This window comes from Melopsittacus undulatus, chromosome 10 (genome assembly GCF_012275295.1).
Source record: "Melopsittacus undulatus isolate bMelUnd1 chromosome 10, bMelUnd1.mat.Z, whole genome shotgun sequence".
Classification (NCBI taxonomy): Eukaryota; Metazoa; Chordata; class Aves; order Psittaciformes; family Psittaculidae; genus Melopsittacus; species Melopsittacus undulatus.
The window spans coordinates 11,872,122-11,889,134 of record NC_047536.1 but is presented as its reverse complement, the minus strand read 5'-3'; the positions used below and the strand labels follow the sequence as shown (position 1 = coordinate 11,889,134).

The window sequence follows — 17,013 nt, the reverse complement described above, 5'->3', positions numbered from 1 at the left end:
GGTCTTCAAGTGCTAAAATGATTTTCTATCCAGAGTTTGGGTTCATGGGGCCAGGTGGCCACCCTAGAGATAGGCCACTGTATTACAGTGGGAGGATGATGTAATCCTTAATGGGGATTTGGTGCCTTTTGGTTAAATGTTTGCTGATGAAAATATTATGAGGTCAATACTTCTTACATGAGTAAGTAGCTTCAGAATTTTCCAGTTTGGAACCTTCTGAAGTGCCTGGTTCTGGTTGCATCAGATACAGGCTTTTTGAGCATGTGTATTTTTGATGACCTAACATCAATAAAGGTGTTTTTGTCTGGATTTAGGGTAGGAGGAAAGGTCTGTATGCTGATGTGAAGAGTGAGGGCAGGGTCAGAGGAAACCCTTCTGTAGATAATCTGTTACCTGTGTCAGAGAACTAAGATTGTTTGGTGTATAGACATAACGTATTTGTGCAATTATATTAAATTTTTCACTGTTACAAATGATGTGTTTCTGTTCTGAACTGCATGCAGTTTGTACTGGGATTTCATGTATCTGAACAGAGTCAGAATGTTGTGACAGTCCACTGGATTGATGTTTCATAATTACTGACCTGTAGTTTAGAAAGCAAAGGGGTTAGTTAGCAGGGAGCCCCTGTCTCCTTTGCTTTTGTCAAAGGAGTGAGTTTATTTTGCTGCTTTTTTTTGCCTTTTTTTTTAATTTGTAAGCTGTATTTTGTCTCTAGCTTTGAGTGTTCACTGATATTTTACAATAGAATGCTTGGCTTATGCAGGATTTGCAGCAGAAGCCCTAGTGTTTTAATTTCTTTCCACCTGAAAGATGACCCTTCCAGCCCTAATTGTGTGTGCAGAACTTTTTGTTTTTGATTGTATGACTTCTAACTAATATGACACAAAGCTTGTCTGGAAAATTCCACTTAGAGTCCTTCTTTTTCCAGGTCCTTACAGTGTCCAAGGCCAAAGAGTTAAGGTTTACCAACCAGAGGATGAAAATAGCTGGCTCTGTGGTGTTGTGAGCCATCAAGATCCAATAACTCGTCTTATGGAGGTGTCTGTGACTGAGGTAAAAGCATGAAGCAGTGCTTTGGTGTTTCTGAAATACCAGACTTCAATAGCTCAAAGAGAATGACAGCATCTCAAAGCTTGCACTTTGGCTCTTTGTTATTTGTTTTAAACTGAGTAATTATCCATGTTATTACTCACAGAATTATTTTTCTTCTATTGTGGTGACTTTCCACAATAACTGATGATACACCACCCACTGCTATACAAGAAGATGCAAGAATTTCTTTAGAAATGAGCACTATATGAAAAAAATGTCAGAAGTGGCTTTCTGTATGGGAGAGAATGCTGATGTACAGAGCTACCTCCTGGCTCTATTATGCTGTTGTCTTCTTGTGCCTTCTCTCAGGTTCTGTCTGGTAGGCTGTACAAGTGGTTTGAAACAAGTGCAGCATAAAAGGTGAAATCTTAGTCTAAATAAAAATGATTGGTTTATTTTAGCTTAGGCTGTTTACTTTTGCCCTATTCCTATCAGTAAACCTAATCTGTGCAGTGCCAGAGTTAGCTGGTTTGTATTGTGTGCTACTGTGTGGTGTGACAGGTAGTTCAGTCCTACCAGCAGCCTGCTTCCAATGGCTTCATTTTTCAGGAGCAGCTAGGAAGAAGTCTGTGGTGCTGTGTGTAAATTACTGTAGCAGTAACACTCTTCTCAGGTTTTTTGGGGTCCCATGCCTGTGCCACCCACCCTCATAGCCTTTGCTTCATGCAGTAAAATATATGTGCAGAATGAGTGCACTGAACATGTCCAGTAAGTCCTGTGTATACATGCAGTACTCCTGCATGCTGAGATCTATTGCTGTTGCACAGGAAAAAAGCTTACCATGTACCATAAATGTGTATAGTGCTTTGGAGAGGCACTGAAATTGTGGAGGATGTGATTTCAGCAAATACATGCCAGGAAGCACCCAACTTAATTCACATCTACTGTGAAATAAAAAGGTAACCTCCAGGCACAATTAGATAAGGTATTCATTGCTCCTTTTGGGGAGAAGCTGATAAAGATAGATAGCATAAATTGATGTGCTTCCAGTAGCCTGAGCAGCTGAGTAACAGAGTGTGTGTGCAGAAGGCTAGAACAATACTAAACCAAATTTAAGAACAGGTGTGCTTAATGCAGTGAATGCATTAGAGATGCTCAGTAGAACAAATTTACAAGGAAAAAGTAGTAGGAATCAAGTCTGAATGAGCAAAAGGATAGAAGATAAACTGGAAGCCTGTATTATTACTAAGGAAGTGTGACAGAAGTAAAAGACAAATGGGAGAAGAGCTGCAAAGTAACCCTGCATTTAAGGTCTCCTGTGTTGATACTTTATATTCTGAATTAAAAACTAACCTCTTTTTTTTTCCTTCTACCTCCTCAATATCAATCTGCATGAAAATTAGAGTGGTGAAGTTAAGTCAGTGGATCCTCGACTGGTTCATGTGGTGATGGATAATACTTCTCAAAGTGAGGTACGGCAGCAGTTCAGGTCTTGTATTTACAGTGTGAAACTTGATAAAAGTTTAGATAGAAAGCATGGAAGCAACTGAAAACTGATGCTGTGTTCACTGTGCGCTTTTGATAATGTCATTGGCAAACGAAAATTTTAATGACCACTCTGAGGTTCTTTAAAGGATTCTTCAGACAGTCTTTTTTTGTTCAGGCCTGTTTCACTAATTTCAACCATGGGTCTTGGGGGAGCAGTGGTTGTTTTAATAATCATGGCTCCATTTTAAGGGGAAGTGCTCTGATAAAAAATGTCTCTATGCTCTCTGCCTTTTTCTAATGGAATCACTCTACTTCTTCACAGACCGTTGTTTAAAATTGCCATCTGGCTTTTCTGAAGCAGGCTTGTGTGCTTGTGACAAGCATTTCATTGCTTCAGTTGAGAGGTGCCATGATGACATTTGAATCTCTGTTTTAACCTAGGCTAAGGGCAAGCTATCTCCTGTAGTTAAATATTGTAGGTTTTGCGTAGTGGACAGAAGGTATGCACTTCAGATGGGGATTGCACTTATAGAAAAAATTACTGTGCAGATAGCTTTTCTGTGTTGGAGGATGGCCATGTTGCACGTTTCCCAGAATCTGCCATGATGTGGTACATGCTACAGCAAAGCAGCTCAGCTACAAATCTCATTGTGAAGATCCTGTTTTAGTACAAAAAAGACAAGACTGCATTTATGCTTGTGTTCTGTGTTCACATGGTATCTTTCCTTAGAAGTCTCAATTTGTGAATAAGTGTTCTAAGCTTAAGAGCAGTGTAATGTATTCTAATGGAAAAATGTTCTTTGAATAGGTGTCCTGATTGTTCTGTTCAGCAATTGCATGATGTTGTCTGTTATAGGGAGGGGGCCTAAAAGCAGCTAAATCATCTAAAGGGAAAAAGAAGAAAGAAAGTCTGGAGGGAAAGGATGGACGGAGGAGGAAAAATGCTTCAGATTCTGGGTGTGATCCTGCAACAAAGAAGCTAAAGGAGAGGGGTGAGGTGGATAGCAGTGGTAGTGATGGAGGTGAGGCAAGCAGAGGTCCTTGGAAAGGAGGCTCCAGTAGCGAAACAGGACTGGATCCAAGGGCCAAGCAGTTGCCTTCATTCATTCCGCAGATTAATCGCAATATTCGCTTTGCCACTTACACCAAAGAGAATGGCCGAACACTAGTAGTCCAGGATGAGCCAGTTGGTGGTGACACACCATTGCCCTTCACTCCATTTTCCTCTGTGGCTGGACAAGCTTTGCTAGTTGGATCTGGATGTAAAGAGGCAGGAAAATCACTGGAACAGGTTGGCCAAAGCACAGTGACTTCTGCAACTGCAGGTACTACAGCTGCTTTGACGCCAACAACTGTGAGAATCTCTGATACCAGTTTGCCACCTGTTACTGGGCAGGAGAAACTGAAAACAGGCCGATCACAAGCCCAGGGAGAGGTGAGTAGCTCATGATCCAGCATATTCAAGAAAGACATATATATCTGCAACAGGTGTTCTGCAGCACATTCCTGTTACAAAGTGTGTCTGTGGAATTGAGGAAACTGCTTTTCTCTGGTGAATCTCTTCCCTCCCAAAGGAAGCTTGTTATCTGATCTAAGAAAGAATTCAAAATTAAGATATTTGGCATTGTAAGAAACAACTTTTTAGCGCTCTTGCCCTTATTCAACATTAATCTGAGAAACGCAGCCTTAAAGTCACTTTAATCACTGTTGTGTCATGTGGAAAATAACCTACATAGCATCTCTTGCCTTCACAGAAATAAATATGCATGAGAACGTTCACCAAGTTGAATGTTTGAGTTTAACAAAACAAAAAAGCACCTCAAAACCAGAAAAATAATGTGACTACATTTAGAGGACCTTTTACAGGTGTCTAACTTGTCTGTTGCAGCTGTGATATCTCTGTAGTAGAAAATTGCCAGTCTCATCATATACTATCTCTGGAAACAAAGAAATAGTTAAAACATTTGAGATAGGTACCATTAGAATAAATGTTAATGAAGAACTCAGTCTGGAAGCGGCGTGAAGACTTTTTAGTTACGTCTTTGTATTTAGGGGAAGAAGTGAGAAAGTAGAAGGGAAAAACAGTGTTAAAAACAAACTAGAAGACTTTTTAAGTAACCAAATGAAGCCTTCATCAAAACAAAAGAAAACCAAAACCTCAGTAAGTATAGCAAAAATGAAGTAACCTGTAGTCTACTGTATAAAAAAAGTTAAGAAAAATGGGAGGTATGTTAGGGAGTCCAAGGTGGTTGCCAGAGGGTTAAATGGATTACTTTCATCCTTGTCTTTTGTATTAGCTAATGGAAGGGGGGAAAGATGAGATGTTTACCTTGAGATAAAGATTCCTAGCTGGTAAGGTGTAACAGAGAAACAGAATTGTAGAAGACTGGAGTGTTACCTAATGACATTGTTATACTGTAGCCTGCTCCCCTCCATCCCACCACCCCCTGTGAAAAAAAAAACAAGTTCAGACTTGGGAGCAACTACAAATTGTGCAGGTAAACAGTCAAAATTGTATCTGTCCTCAGCGGTAGTAAGGGAGAACTTGAGTTGCACTGAGAATTTGGTACCGCATCTTCCCTCCCTCTCCACAACCCCAAATCATTTGGTTTACATCATTGCTAAATAATTTGGCTTCAGAATTTGCAGGCAGATCACTAATCCATTTCAAACTGTATTTTCCTTGAGGGAACCTGGTATAAATCAGTAGGAGTGTTGCAGATAGTTCACACGTGTTGCTGCTTTAGACTGTCTGCTTCATCTTAGTGGTTTTGTCCTTGAAATTACTTCATAAGCTTGCACTTATAAAACTGTTGGAACTCAGCTTATGAAAATCTCTTTGATTCTAAAAGGAGATACCTGAAATTTGAATATCTGGAAAAACTGTCATGGGGGACGTGAATAGGTTATTAAAGTTGTCACAGCTGGAGGTTGATACCAAGAAACAAGCTAAACATTAGTTTGTGGTGTAGTAGGTGTGCAGTGACACTAATTACCAGTAGGATGTGTTGCACAGAGGCTGTGGTTGTATTTAACATGGCCTTGGAATAGTGTATTAATCATGAGTATTCCTCATGAGAAGGTTTCTACATGGAAACTCAAAGAAAAGGGATAGAACCAATGAGTTAGTTGCAGAATATAATTGGTTACAGTAGGACTGTGAGGATTGGAAAATCTGAGTAAGTATAAATTGTGAGAAGAGAGCAAGTAAGTATTCCATATCACAGTTATGAGTCTACTAAAAATCTGACAACTTTCCAGTATTGGAAGATCATAAAAATTAAGCTCTTTGGGCCTAACCTCTACTGAGTAATCCCTGGAAGGCAACACATCATAGGCATCTGTCTACCTGTTGGGAAATGTAACTTACTGTGACCAGGAACAGTTTGTTCACTAACTGCTTCTTTGTGGAATTAACTTTACAAACAAAGTTAATTATTTCGAGGGTGCTGGTTAGGTAGGAGAACCTTATCAGGATGATTTTAGGTGAGGGTGAAAGATGAGTTTCAATTAAAAACAGTCTCAATTTTTAATTGCAGTTTCAATTAAAGTTTCAGTTAAAATTTCATTCTTGCTGATTTGAATGAAAACAATTAGTAGTTCAAGTAACTTTTTTAAGTGACTTTTCTGTGAATTAGTTAACCTTGTCTTGTGTTTCACTTTTGTTCCAAAGCATGGTAAGATATTAAGTGTTCATTTTTTCCATATGCCTTAGATATGTAGTGGACATTGTTAGGTCATTAGTTTCAATAGCTTATGGGTAGGACCAATTAGGCTAGCAGAATCCTTAAAGAAGTTTCTTCACTGTAAATAATTCTACTAATTCTACAGGTAGATGAAGTGAAGTATTGCTGAATCAAGCAAGAATCCTTTCAGAAGCTAATGCTTATTTTGTTTCAGAATTCCCAGAATTCACTTTTGGCTTCTTCTGGATTTGGAGTCCCAAGTGCTTCCCAGTCCTTGATATTTGGGGGTGGAAGGAGCCAATCAAATGGAGTGGTGACTACAGAAAGCAAGCCTTCTGGATTTCCTTTTGGCTCTAGTACTGGACAAGAGGCTCAGAAAGATTCTGATCTATCCAAGAACTTGTTTTTTCAGTGCATGTCCCAAAATCTACCTTCCAGTAACTACTTTACGGTCATTTCAGAGAGCTTGACTGAAGATGCCTCTAGTCGGGACTCATTCAAGCAGTGTACAGAGAGTGTGGGTGCTGGCATCTGTAAAGGCAAAATTCTTTCAGCGGACACTAAACCAGGAACCCAGTCTGGCGGTTCTGTGGAGCGGAAGCTGCCTGTGGAGTCTATGCCTACACTTACTCCAGCCTTTTCACGAAGTGTGTTGAATACTCGTCCCCCAGATAGTCATGAAAACCTGTTTTTACAGCCCCCAAAGCTATCAAGAGAGGAACCCTCAAACCCTTTCCTGGCATTCGCTGAGAAAGCAGAACTTAGTCCTTTCAGTGGCTTTGCATCTTCATCTCAGACAGGGGTGTCTATTCCCTCTACACCTGTGGGTCATAAGGCCACTTCTGGCTGGCTGGAATCACTCACCTCTGCAGACTCCTCCCTAGCTAAGAAGAAGACATTGTTTATAACAACTGACTCTTCAAAGATGATCTCCAGTACTCCTGGTTCAACAGTTGCTGCTGGTGTTCAGAGCCCTTCCACTATAGGGAATGGCTGTTCCAGCTCACCAACCAGCAACTTGACACAGCCTATTGAGATGCCCACACTTTCTTCCAGCCCAACAGAAGAAAAACCAGCTGTTGGGCCTGGCCAGCAGGACAATCCTCTTCTGAAAACCTTTTCTAATGTGTTTGGCAGACATCCACCTGGCTTTTTCTCTTTGCAGGCAGAGTTTCCACAGGAGAATAAAGCCCCTTTTGAAGCTGTGAAAAGGTTCTCTCTAGATGAGCGAAGCTTGACATCCAAACAGGACTCAGACTCCAGTACCAACAGTGATCTGTCAGATCTGAGTGATTCTGAAGACCAACTGCAGGCCAAGGCTTGTATGAAGGGAATCCCTGACCACTTGATGGCAAAACTAGGCCCCAATGCAGAGCGCAATGCTGAATTGCTGCTGGGGAAAGGAAAGGGGAAGCAAGCCCCAAAGGGCCGTCCCCGCACAGCTCCCCTAAAAGGTGATGACTTGAATTCAGGGTGTCTTGGAAGCACAAGGAGGTGGGATGCAGGGATATCTACTGTGTGATGAGCTATGTGAACTAACCACAGGTATAAACCTCATTTATGCTCAGTAGGCAGCACACAGGATGTTTACAAGGCTAAAGCTTAAGACTTCTTTAATGTGAATGAACATGTTCACTTTGAGAAATGTTTAAGCATTTATTTGTCAGGACAAAAGAACGGTATGCTGCAGACTTGAACAGTCTTATTGGTTTTCATGCATGTGATCATATAGGTTTCTGAAAATATGTTTATTTGGGCCAGTATCTTTTTGCTGTTGCAGTTATCTAATGGGTTTTTACTTCTGCTTTGCCTCAACCAGTTGGTCAGTCTGTGCTGAAAGATATGAGCAAGGTGAGAAAGCTGAAACAGTCAGGTGAGCCTTTTCTTCAGGATGGCTCTTGCATCAATGTGGCTCCACACCTGCACAAGTGCCGGGAGTGCCGTCTGGAGCGGTACCGCAAATTCAAGGAGCAAGAGCAAGATGACTCAACTGTGGCATGTCGCTTCTTCCATTTTCGGAGGTGCTCAAATCCTTCCTTCCTTCAAATGTAGTCTGTGTGCAGGCTTGTACCGTGCCCAAGCACAAAGTAAATATGTTTTACTTATTTAATATGCTTGGGTACGATAATGAAGATTTTGAATGTCTTGCAGTTCCCTGTATCACCTGCCTGTAATTCCCTCACTGGGGTGGTAAGAGTTGCTATTGGAAGATACAGGTGTATGGTACTAAGTGAGCCTCCAGGTCCAGCCTCAGGGAATTGAATTTTCTTTATTGGGTGGAATTTTACTGCTGGGTAGCAGTTTGTGTGCAACAACTGTTGTATCCCTCTTCCATAGAGAATTTAGAACAAATATAGAATTTTACAAGTTCACAAGTAGCAAAACATTGCTGGTATGGGGCTAATGTTTGACTAGGTTCTGTTGAGAACAGAACTGATTTTTAGGAGTAGAATACTGCCTGTATTTTTTCTGTCTTCTGTACCTGTCTTACAGTTATTTACCTCTTATGCTTTTCTTCATCTTTCTTAACTGCCTATTCTAGCAAGTGCTAGGTGTCTTTTTTGGAAAAGATGTTTGTTCACTTTCGGACAAGTAAATAGTGAAGTAAATTTTTTAGTGAGTGCCACCCGTGCAGTAAGGATTATAGCTGATTTTCTTCCGAAACTTGTTAAAAATTAATCTAGCTTTGAGGTTAAAGACAAGATTGGTTTTACTCTAAAATAAAGTTACCTTTAATATTGGCAGCAGACATTCAGGGTTCTATAACTTACACCTTTTGTTGTTGCACCTTTTACTACACAAAGACAAGGAGGGTCAACAGCTACTGGTAAAACAGTGACTTGCCTCTGTGGAGAGCAGTGGCAAGAATTAATAGGTACAATAAGGATTTTTATCTCTTGTAATGTATACTCTTAGAACAGTTGTCAAGTACTAGCGGCCCCAGCCAGAACTGAAATATTGGTTTCCCTAAAGGTGGGAAATAACTTTCTCCTGAGTAGAATGAGAACCATGCACAATTTTACAATCAGCATCATGCAGGAGCACAAATAAATTGAATTTTATCATCTCTATCAATAGAGAAAAGTGACTTACTAAACTCTAGCCATTTTCTGTATGTGGAATTTCCCACCAAAGCTTGCTGGGCCCTGGAGATTCATTCTAGTGGTTTTGCGGGCATTGCCTTTGTATACCTTATTCTCTGTTATTTGGATTTGCATAATAATTGTACTGGCAGATTATACCACCTAGTTCAAACCCTTTTCTCCCTTTCTGGGTTAATGTTCTGACACAGATAGCATTATAAGTTAGTTAAAGGTGGTTGAGCAGCTTCTCGATTACTCCGTCCTGTTTTCTGCAGGCTGATATTTACCCGGAAAGGTATTCTACGAGTAGAGGGTTTCTTGAACCCACAACAGAGTGACCCTGATGCCATGAGCCTGTGGATTCCTTCTTCCTCCCCTGCAGAGGGGATCGATCTGGAAACTTCCAAATATATCCTGGCCAATGTTGGGGACCAGTTCTGCCAGCTTGTTATGTCAGAGAAGGAGGCAATGATGATGGTGGAGCCACATCGTAAGCTGGGCTTTTGACGTGTTTTTTGTCCATCTTCTCTGTGTAATATGTGTACAATGCAGTGGAATAGAGTTGAAAGTGTAATAAATTTTTTTTGTTAAAATGCTTCTCTTTTTCTTCCAAAGAGAAGGTTATGTTCACCTTTTTGGGGGTGTGTGTTATTGTGGGACCAGCATTTAGGATTTTTCGTTTGGATCAGTGCTAACCAGGAAGCTAACAATAACTTTCCCAGACATCCTTAAATTACTTTTCAATAAATAAATGCAGGAGTTGGCTGGCCCATGCTTCTAAGAAAATAGAAACAAGTTCAGAATGCTTATCAAACTGACCAGCTGTGCTTTAGTGAGCAGCTTTTCTTACATATTCCTATCCTGTTTTATTCTGGGGTCATCACATAAAAGCTCAGGATTTTGTAGGGATTGAGCAGTACCTGCATTCACCCTGCAAGGACTCAGCTGAGCAACGGGTTGCCAGCATTGCCAGTACAAGGGGAAGTAGGTTTAGAAAACATTTTCCAAAGGTATCTAGTGCAGCCTATTGCATGGGGTCATTCTGACTGTCTGATTTTTTTCCTGTTAGCTTCTGGAATGTACAAGGCCAGCCATTTGGAGAGGGCTTCCCCTTTCTCAGTGAATGTGTCAGTTTAGAATCTGGAGAGTTGACAGGCTTCCAATTAGTAAAGTTAACTATGCATTCTTCATAGTTTTATAAGTGCACATTATTTGTTCATAAAAGCTAGCAGCAGTTTTATATTTTTGCTCTAAGTTCTATAAGTGCTCCTTGAAATTCAGCTACTGCAGATCTCTGTAAGGTGCTTCATTTCTTTGTAGCATGTGTGTTTTGGGACTTGACCTTACCTGCTCTTAGAAATGGGTGCTTTAATAGTGTCGCAAGACTAGCAACTCAAAAAATGTGTCTCTGGATGTACAAAGTATGTGTTTCTATACTCTGCCCTCTAGTCATGTTTCTGTGAATTGTTTCTTTATCAGTGTTACTGTGATATTCTCAAATTAGGCAGAAGAAATGCAAAATGTCAGAGCAGTAATTCCTACTGTTCCTTCTCTTTATAGAGAAAGTGGCATGGAAGCGAGCAGTACGTGGCGTGAGGGAGATGTGTGATGTATGTGAGACAACACTCTTCAACATCCATTGGGTTTGTCGCAAGTGTGGTTTTGGGGTCTGCTTGGACTGTTACCGGCTGAGGAAGAACCGTCCACGTAGCGGTGGGTGCTGGGCTTTTTTCCCCCCACTGTAGTCTTTAAACTGGCTGGCTTTCAGTGGGGATAGTTTCTGGGAAGCTGCTGAAGGTTTTGTGGCAGAGTTAGTGAGTGGTTTCATTCTTCATTTCTTCAGATACTCATGTTTTATCGATTTGATCAGAATTTGGTTATTAAAATAACATCAGCAGGCATAGGCTATCTGCTGAGACTACCTTAGAGTTCTGACTTTTCCTCAGAGGGTATAAAGGAAAAATTTAAGTAATATTTTAACAGACTGGAACCATTGCAAGATGAAGTAGTAAGCAAACATTGCAGAGAATTCCTTTCTATAACAAGGATTTAGAAAGGTCTTTTTGATTCCTTGGTGCACTAGGGTTATAATTCAGGAAAAAGCTCAGTAAGTTCAATTTCTAACAAAGAAAGGTGCACTGTTTACAAAAGTGAGTACCTGGTTAGTTTTTTGTGGGGGTGTTTTGTTTTTATTGTCATGAGACCGCTTTGATAGCATGGACACTGGCAATAGACAGTCAAGTGTAAGGCTATTAGTGACAGTTACTTTATTATATGGAGCAGAGGTGCAAAATATTGGATGTTAATAAGTGTGGGTACTGCTATCTATTCATTACGATAAAGGTGCCAGAGAGCACTAATGAGTTATAAAGTCACCTATTTCAAAATCACTGTTATGGGTTAACCCCAGCAGGCAACTAAGCACCATGCAGCCACTTGCTCACTCCCATAGCACTGGGACTGGGAAAGAGGAAAGGAAGAATAAAAGCAGGAAACCTGTGGGTCAAGATAAAAATTGTTTAATAAGCAAAGGAGGAATAGAAGAAGAAAACAAAACAGGAAGCTCAACAAAACAAATCACTCAAAACATTAGTGTGTTATTGGCATGGTTTTGATCATAAGTCTAAAACAGCACTGCAGCAGCTGCTATGAATAAAATTAACTCCATCCAAGCCAGACCCAGTATAATAATGAAGCCTATGAAATTATTGCCAGAATACTCCAGAAGAGAGCATAACAGTCTTATGATGTGGTTAACCAGGGTACAGTGGATATAGCTGAAAGTGAGTAGAATAGGTTTTCTTGTGTTGTAATTATGTCTTATTAATCAAGTCTGAAATTCTAGAGTGGACCAAAATGTAGAATCAAGGCATTAAATACAATTGCATCCTTTGAGGCTTCTGAACTTTGAACTGTAGAAACAACCTACAGAGATAACAGGTCTAAAGGACCCCAAAATGAAGTTTTATGTGATCCTTCTCATATTCTATCACACTCATCCTTCCACCTTGCCTTCTTTTTAAAGGAAGAGAATGACATGTATTTTATGCAGCTACGTATTTGTAAACCGAACTTGGTGTAAAATCTGAAGAATTGTAAATTGGTCAGGCTACTTTTCAAACTACTAATTTTCTACTTTATAGCTTTGTAAGTAGGTAGGCTGACAGGAGATTTTAGTTTTCTCTTCCTGGAATAGATCTTCAGATATTTTTTTTGTTGTAAAAGCTTGAGAGGTGATGACAAGAAAAGATAGAATTACTCTGTAACTTAGGAAAGTGTAATGAGAGCAAAAGTACGATATTTAAAAATGGAGGCTAGAAGCCAAGGCTTTTAGCTGACTGAAATAAACAACTAGAGATGAAGAAAAAATAACTATGGTAGTTTTATAATCTGAAGAGGCAAAGAAGTTGCTGTAGATCCTGGTCTCATGGCCTGTATTTTATAGCTTATTTCTGAGTTAAACAGGTTAATTTCTGCACTGTACAGAATAAAAAAAACTGCCAAAAAGAAAGGCAACAAAACCCAATATTGATGCAAAAATACTCTGATTGTAAATTTTTAGTGAATTCTGTGCAAAACTTTTTTATGTGTCTTTATTCTAGAGACAGAGGAGATTGGTGACGAGGAAGTCTTTGCATGGCTGAAATGTGCAAAGGGTCAGTCTCATGAACCAGAGAATCTTATGCCTACACAGATCATTCCTGGTACAGGTAATGCTTGAAACCTGAAAGAAAAAAATCCAAATCTTGTCTCAAGCAGAAGTGGAAAAACTATTAAGATGGTTGATGTTCTGGCTGATACCTTTCCTACCATGGATTCAGAGGAGTCTTCTACTTGTGACAGTGGAAAGATTCAAGGGACGATAAATTAAGTGAGATCAAGCTGTGAATTTAAAGTGAACACCCTGCTGATGCTGGCTGTGACTTCTTGTGCTCAGCTGGCTTTAATTTTATCAGAAAATTTGGTTAATTTGCAATATTTTTTATTTGGGGAGAGAAGTAAGTAGTCAATGCTGACCATTTACGTGACAGTTTGCATAACTGGTCCTGAAAATAGAATCACAGACTGGTTTTGATTGGAAGACACCTTACACCTCATCCAGTTCCAACCCCGTGCCATGGGCAGGGACACCTTCCACTAGACAGCTTGCTCCCAGCCTTGTCCAGCCTGGCCGTGATGGGGCAGCCACAGCTTCTTTGGGCACCCTCCTCTGGCCAGAGCCTCACCACCCTCATTGTAAAAAATGTCTTCCTTGTGACCAGTCTAAACCTATTCTTGGTTTAAGACCACTGCCTCTTTTCTGTCACTACAGGTCCTGCTAAAAAGTGTCTCTCTGTCTCTTTTGTGATCCCCCTTTACATACTGAAAGGCTACAGTATGGTCATCCCCAAGCCTTCTATTTCCAGGTCAAACCATGCCAGCTGTCTCAGCTTTTCTTGACAGGAGAGGTGCTCCAGCCCTCTCATCATTTTGGTAGATCTGCTCTAGACCTGCTTGAACAGGTCCATGTCTGTCTTGTACTGGGCATCCCGAGCTAGACAGATGCAGGACTCCAGGCGAGGTGGGGTAGAGTGGAATAGACTAGAGAGGAAAAATCGCTTCCCTTTGACCTTCTGGCCATGCTTCTTTTGATGCAGCCCAGGGTTCAACACGGCTTTCTGGGCTGTAAGCGCACATTGCCGGCTCCCATCCAACTGTACCCACCAGTACCCCTAGGTTGTTTTCTGCAGGGCTGGTCTCAATGCATTTATCCCCCCAGTCTATATTGATACTGAGGATTGTCCCAGTCCAGGTGTGGGACCTGGCCTAGCTGAGACTATAGTCTCTGGTTCAAAGTTGCCTCGTTGTTCTTATCATTGGTCCCTATATAGAATAATAGGAGCAAATGATAATCTGTAGGATTTGCCAGGCTTGATAGCCTCTCAGTGACATCACAAAACTGGTGTTAGCACAGTTATCCACACTATCCAGGGACAAGTGTCTTGTTATAGCATGTGATCTTAGAGATACTTAGCAGTAATACTGGGGAAAGAAAAAAAACCTGAACCATTCATCTGAATATATTGTATAGTTAAGGTCTTGGGTTTAGATTTCTATACATGTAATACTGAAGACTTTAACTTTATTCCCAGCACTTTACAATATTGGAGACATGGTTCATGCAGCACGAGGCAAATGGGGTATTAAAGCAAATTGTCCGTGTATTAACCGTCAGAACAAATCAGTGTTGAGACCGGCTGTCACTAATGGAATATCACAGGTATGTAATTTGAGCCTGAAATGCCTTGTTTGACATTTACATTTTTAAGATCTATTAAAATGTTAGATCCTTTAGAATAATCCATTATGAAACCCAACCTTTAATTTCTCGATACGTATTCTGAGTGGTTTAGCTTAGCAAAAATCTTCTGGGGTATTTTTTGGATATGTGTGCTGCAACATTATTTACCAAGTGGATATTTGGGCTAATGCTCTTATGTAAAAGTTGGGTAGGAAGCCATTCATGTGGATGCTGCATCTTAAACCAAACCACCAAGTAGCTTGCAACTTTTATTTTATATTTATTTATATTTATTTTGTTATGGTTCCTGAATTTTGTGCTGAATCTACAGCAGTTCTGTTACTGTTCACACCAAAAATTATCCTATAAAAAAAGAAATCAAAAAGCCTGGGCTTACGTTAAAAGGCAACTAAAAAGATGGCATGGTAAGAATTCACACGACAAGGTCTAATGTATGTGGAGAAGAAGCTCCTATACTCTGCTGCTATGTAAGTGTAAAGGATTTCTACTGTGTGCTTAAAGCAAATGATCAAATCAACGAACAAAATCCAGTGCATTAGATAACTAAAATGTCTCCCAAGTTGAACTCTTCCGTTTATTCAACATTTAGCAGTTGTTTATATCTTTGTTTTAGCTTCCGACTGTAAATCCGAGTGCATCAGTCTCTGGAAATGAAAACACCTTTTCCACTGGAGCAGGGACAGCAGGAGTGGGGCAACTAGAAACTGATACCATTCCAAAATCTGAAGCAACTGATAATAGGATAGAAGAATCTGCAAAAGCAGAGACATTACCAAACAGTAACACTGGTGAAATAAAGACTAACAGACCACTTTGTCCAGAAACAGCTCCATCGTCAGCCTTACACTGGCTTGCTGATCTAGCAACACAAAAAGCAAAAGAAGAAACAAAAGGTGAGCAAAAGACATACCCTCTGGTGTTGGAATTAGAAGATACTGTTTGGTTGTTACTGTTCGTGAGAGTGCTTAGCCCAAAACAGAAAAGAACAAGATGATATTTTTCTCCCTTTGCCTCCTAGAACCAGTTTCTTTTACAGGTTTAGGAATACCCAAAGCTGGGAACAAGATGATACAGCTGAAGATAAACATACTGTCTTGTCACTCCTGGTTTATTTCAGTATTTATTTCTAAGTAATGAGCCACTGGTATGTGATGTAATCAATTTCAGGTGCAACTTTGTCACTTCATTGAAGTAAATAAAGTTGTTTTGTGTGCTGTGTGAAGAGTGCATTTCCAAAGAATTAAGAGTCCAGTTGAGGGTCAGAATGAAAGCTTAGATCTTCTTTAATACTCAGTAGTTTCAGTGTGATTCTCAATATGAAATAAGTGTTTACAAAATACACCTCCCAGTTGTCGAAGAGGTAGCACAACTAACACGGGATTCATTCTTGTCCATGTGTCTAGCAGGAACTACTTTATATGTTGGTGTTAAATATTCATGACATTTTTTTTAGGGCTTAGTCACTAATATTTTGACCACAGTAAAAATATGAGATTTTTCATATTGAAACAGTTCAGAAAGTCAAGGAAATGTTTATTTGATGGAATCTGTTACAGAGTTGTGGTTTGTTGTGTATCAGAGGCACTCACATCCACTGTGCTATTCAAAACATTAACAGCACACAAAGGGTAAAATTTATCTGCAGAATATGATGACTGTGAATCATTTTGAGATGCCTCATTTACTGTTACAGTGATAATTTACCTTTTCCACAAGTTTCTATCAATACCCTATTTAATGCAAGAGCAAATAACTCCAGAGAACTTTTTAGTCATTTGAACTTTGTCTTCTTTTTTTTGCTGATGTTGCTATTTACCTTGCAGAATCAGGATCACTGAGGTCAGTGCTTAACAAAGAATCCCATTCACCCTTTGGATTGGATTCCTTCAACTCCACTACAAAGGTTTCCCCACTAACTCCAAAGCTGTTTAATAGCCTCTTGTTGGGCCCTGTGACATCTAGCAATAAAACCGAAGGCTCCAGCCTCAGAGATCTGCTGCACACAGGGCCAGGAAAGCTTCCTCAGGTCCCATTAGACACAGGAGTCCCCTTTCCTCCAGTCTTTTCTGCAGCTTCTACGGTAAGTAATTTTGTATTCTTTTGATATCTGTTCTGTGGAAAATTTCATGATGATTTAAATGTTTTTATCTTATCTTACTTTTAAACGTTGAAGCAAATGCAATGTCTCACCAAAACTGATCCCTGGCAGTGTTCAAGGCCAGGTTCGACGAAGCCTTGGGTTACATGGTTTAGTGGGAGGTGTCCCTGCCCATGGCAGGGGGCTTGGAACTAGATGATCTTAAGGTCCTTTCCAACCCTAACTCTTCTATGATTCTATGACACAGCAAATTTTTATGAGAATTGTTAGTTACTGGTTTGGTTTACTGCTGCTGTGAAGAAGATATTCCTTGCAAGAGACCAA

At 40.1% G+C, this 17,013-nt stretch overlaps 1 protein-coding gene across 2 annotated transcripts in view; it reads left to right on the top strand.

The window, feature by feature from the left end:
• The window catches only part of KDM3B (lysine demethylase 3B), a 58,904-nt gene that overhangs the window by 20,555 nt on the left and 21,336 nt on the right, over positions 1-17,013 (top strand). For both annotated transcript variants that reach the window (XM_034066667.1, XM_034066669.1), the window contains exons 5-15: positions 929-1,053; positions 2,436-2,504; positions 3,377-3,955; positions 6,421-7,660; positions 8,026-8,227; positions 9,565-9,779; positions 10,850-11,002; positions 12,892-12,999; positions 14,422-14,549; positions 15,205-15,484; positions 16,415-16,671. In XM_034066667.1, coding sequence (XP_033922558.1) covers positions 929-1,053; positions 2,436-2,504; positions 3,377-3,955; positions 6,421-7,660; positions 8,026-8,227; positions 9,565-9,779; positions 10,850-11,002; positions 12,892-12,999; positions 14,422-14,549; positions 15,205-15,484; positions 16,415-16,671 — 3,356 coding nt within the window. The remainder of the gene's footprint in view (positions 1-928; positions 1,054-2,435; positions 2,505-3,376; positions 3,956-6,420; positions 7,661-8,025; positions 8,228-9,564; positions 9,780-10,849; positions 11,003-12,891; positions 13,000-14,421; positions 14,550-15,204; positions 15,485-16,414; positions 16,672-17,013) is intronic.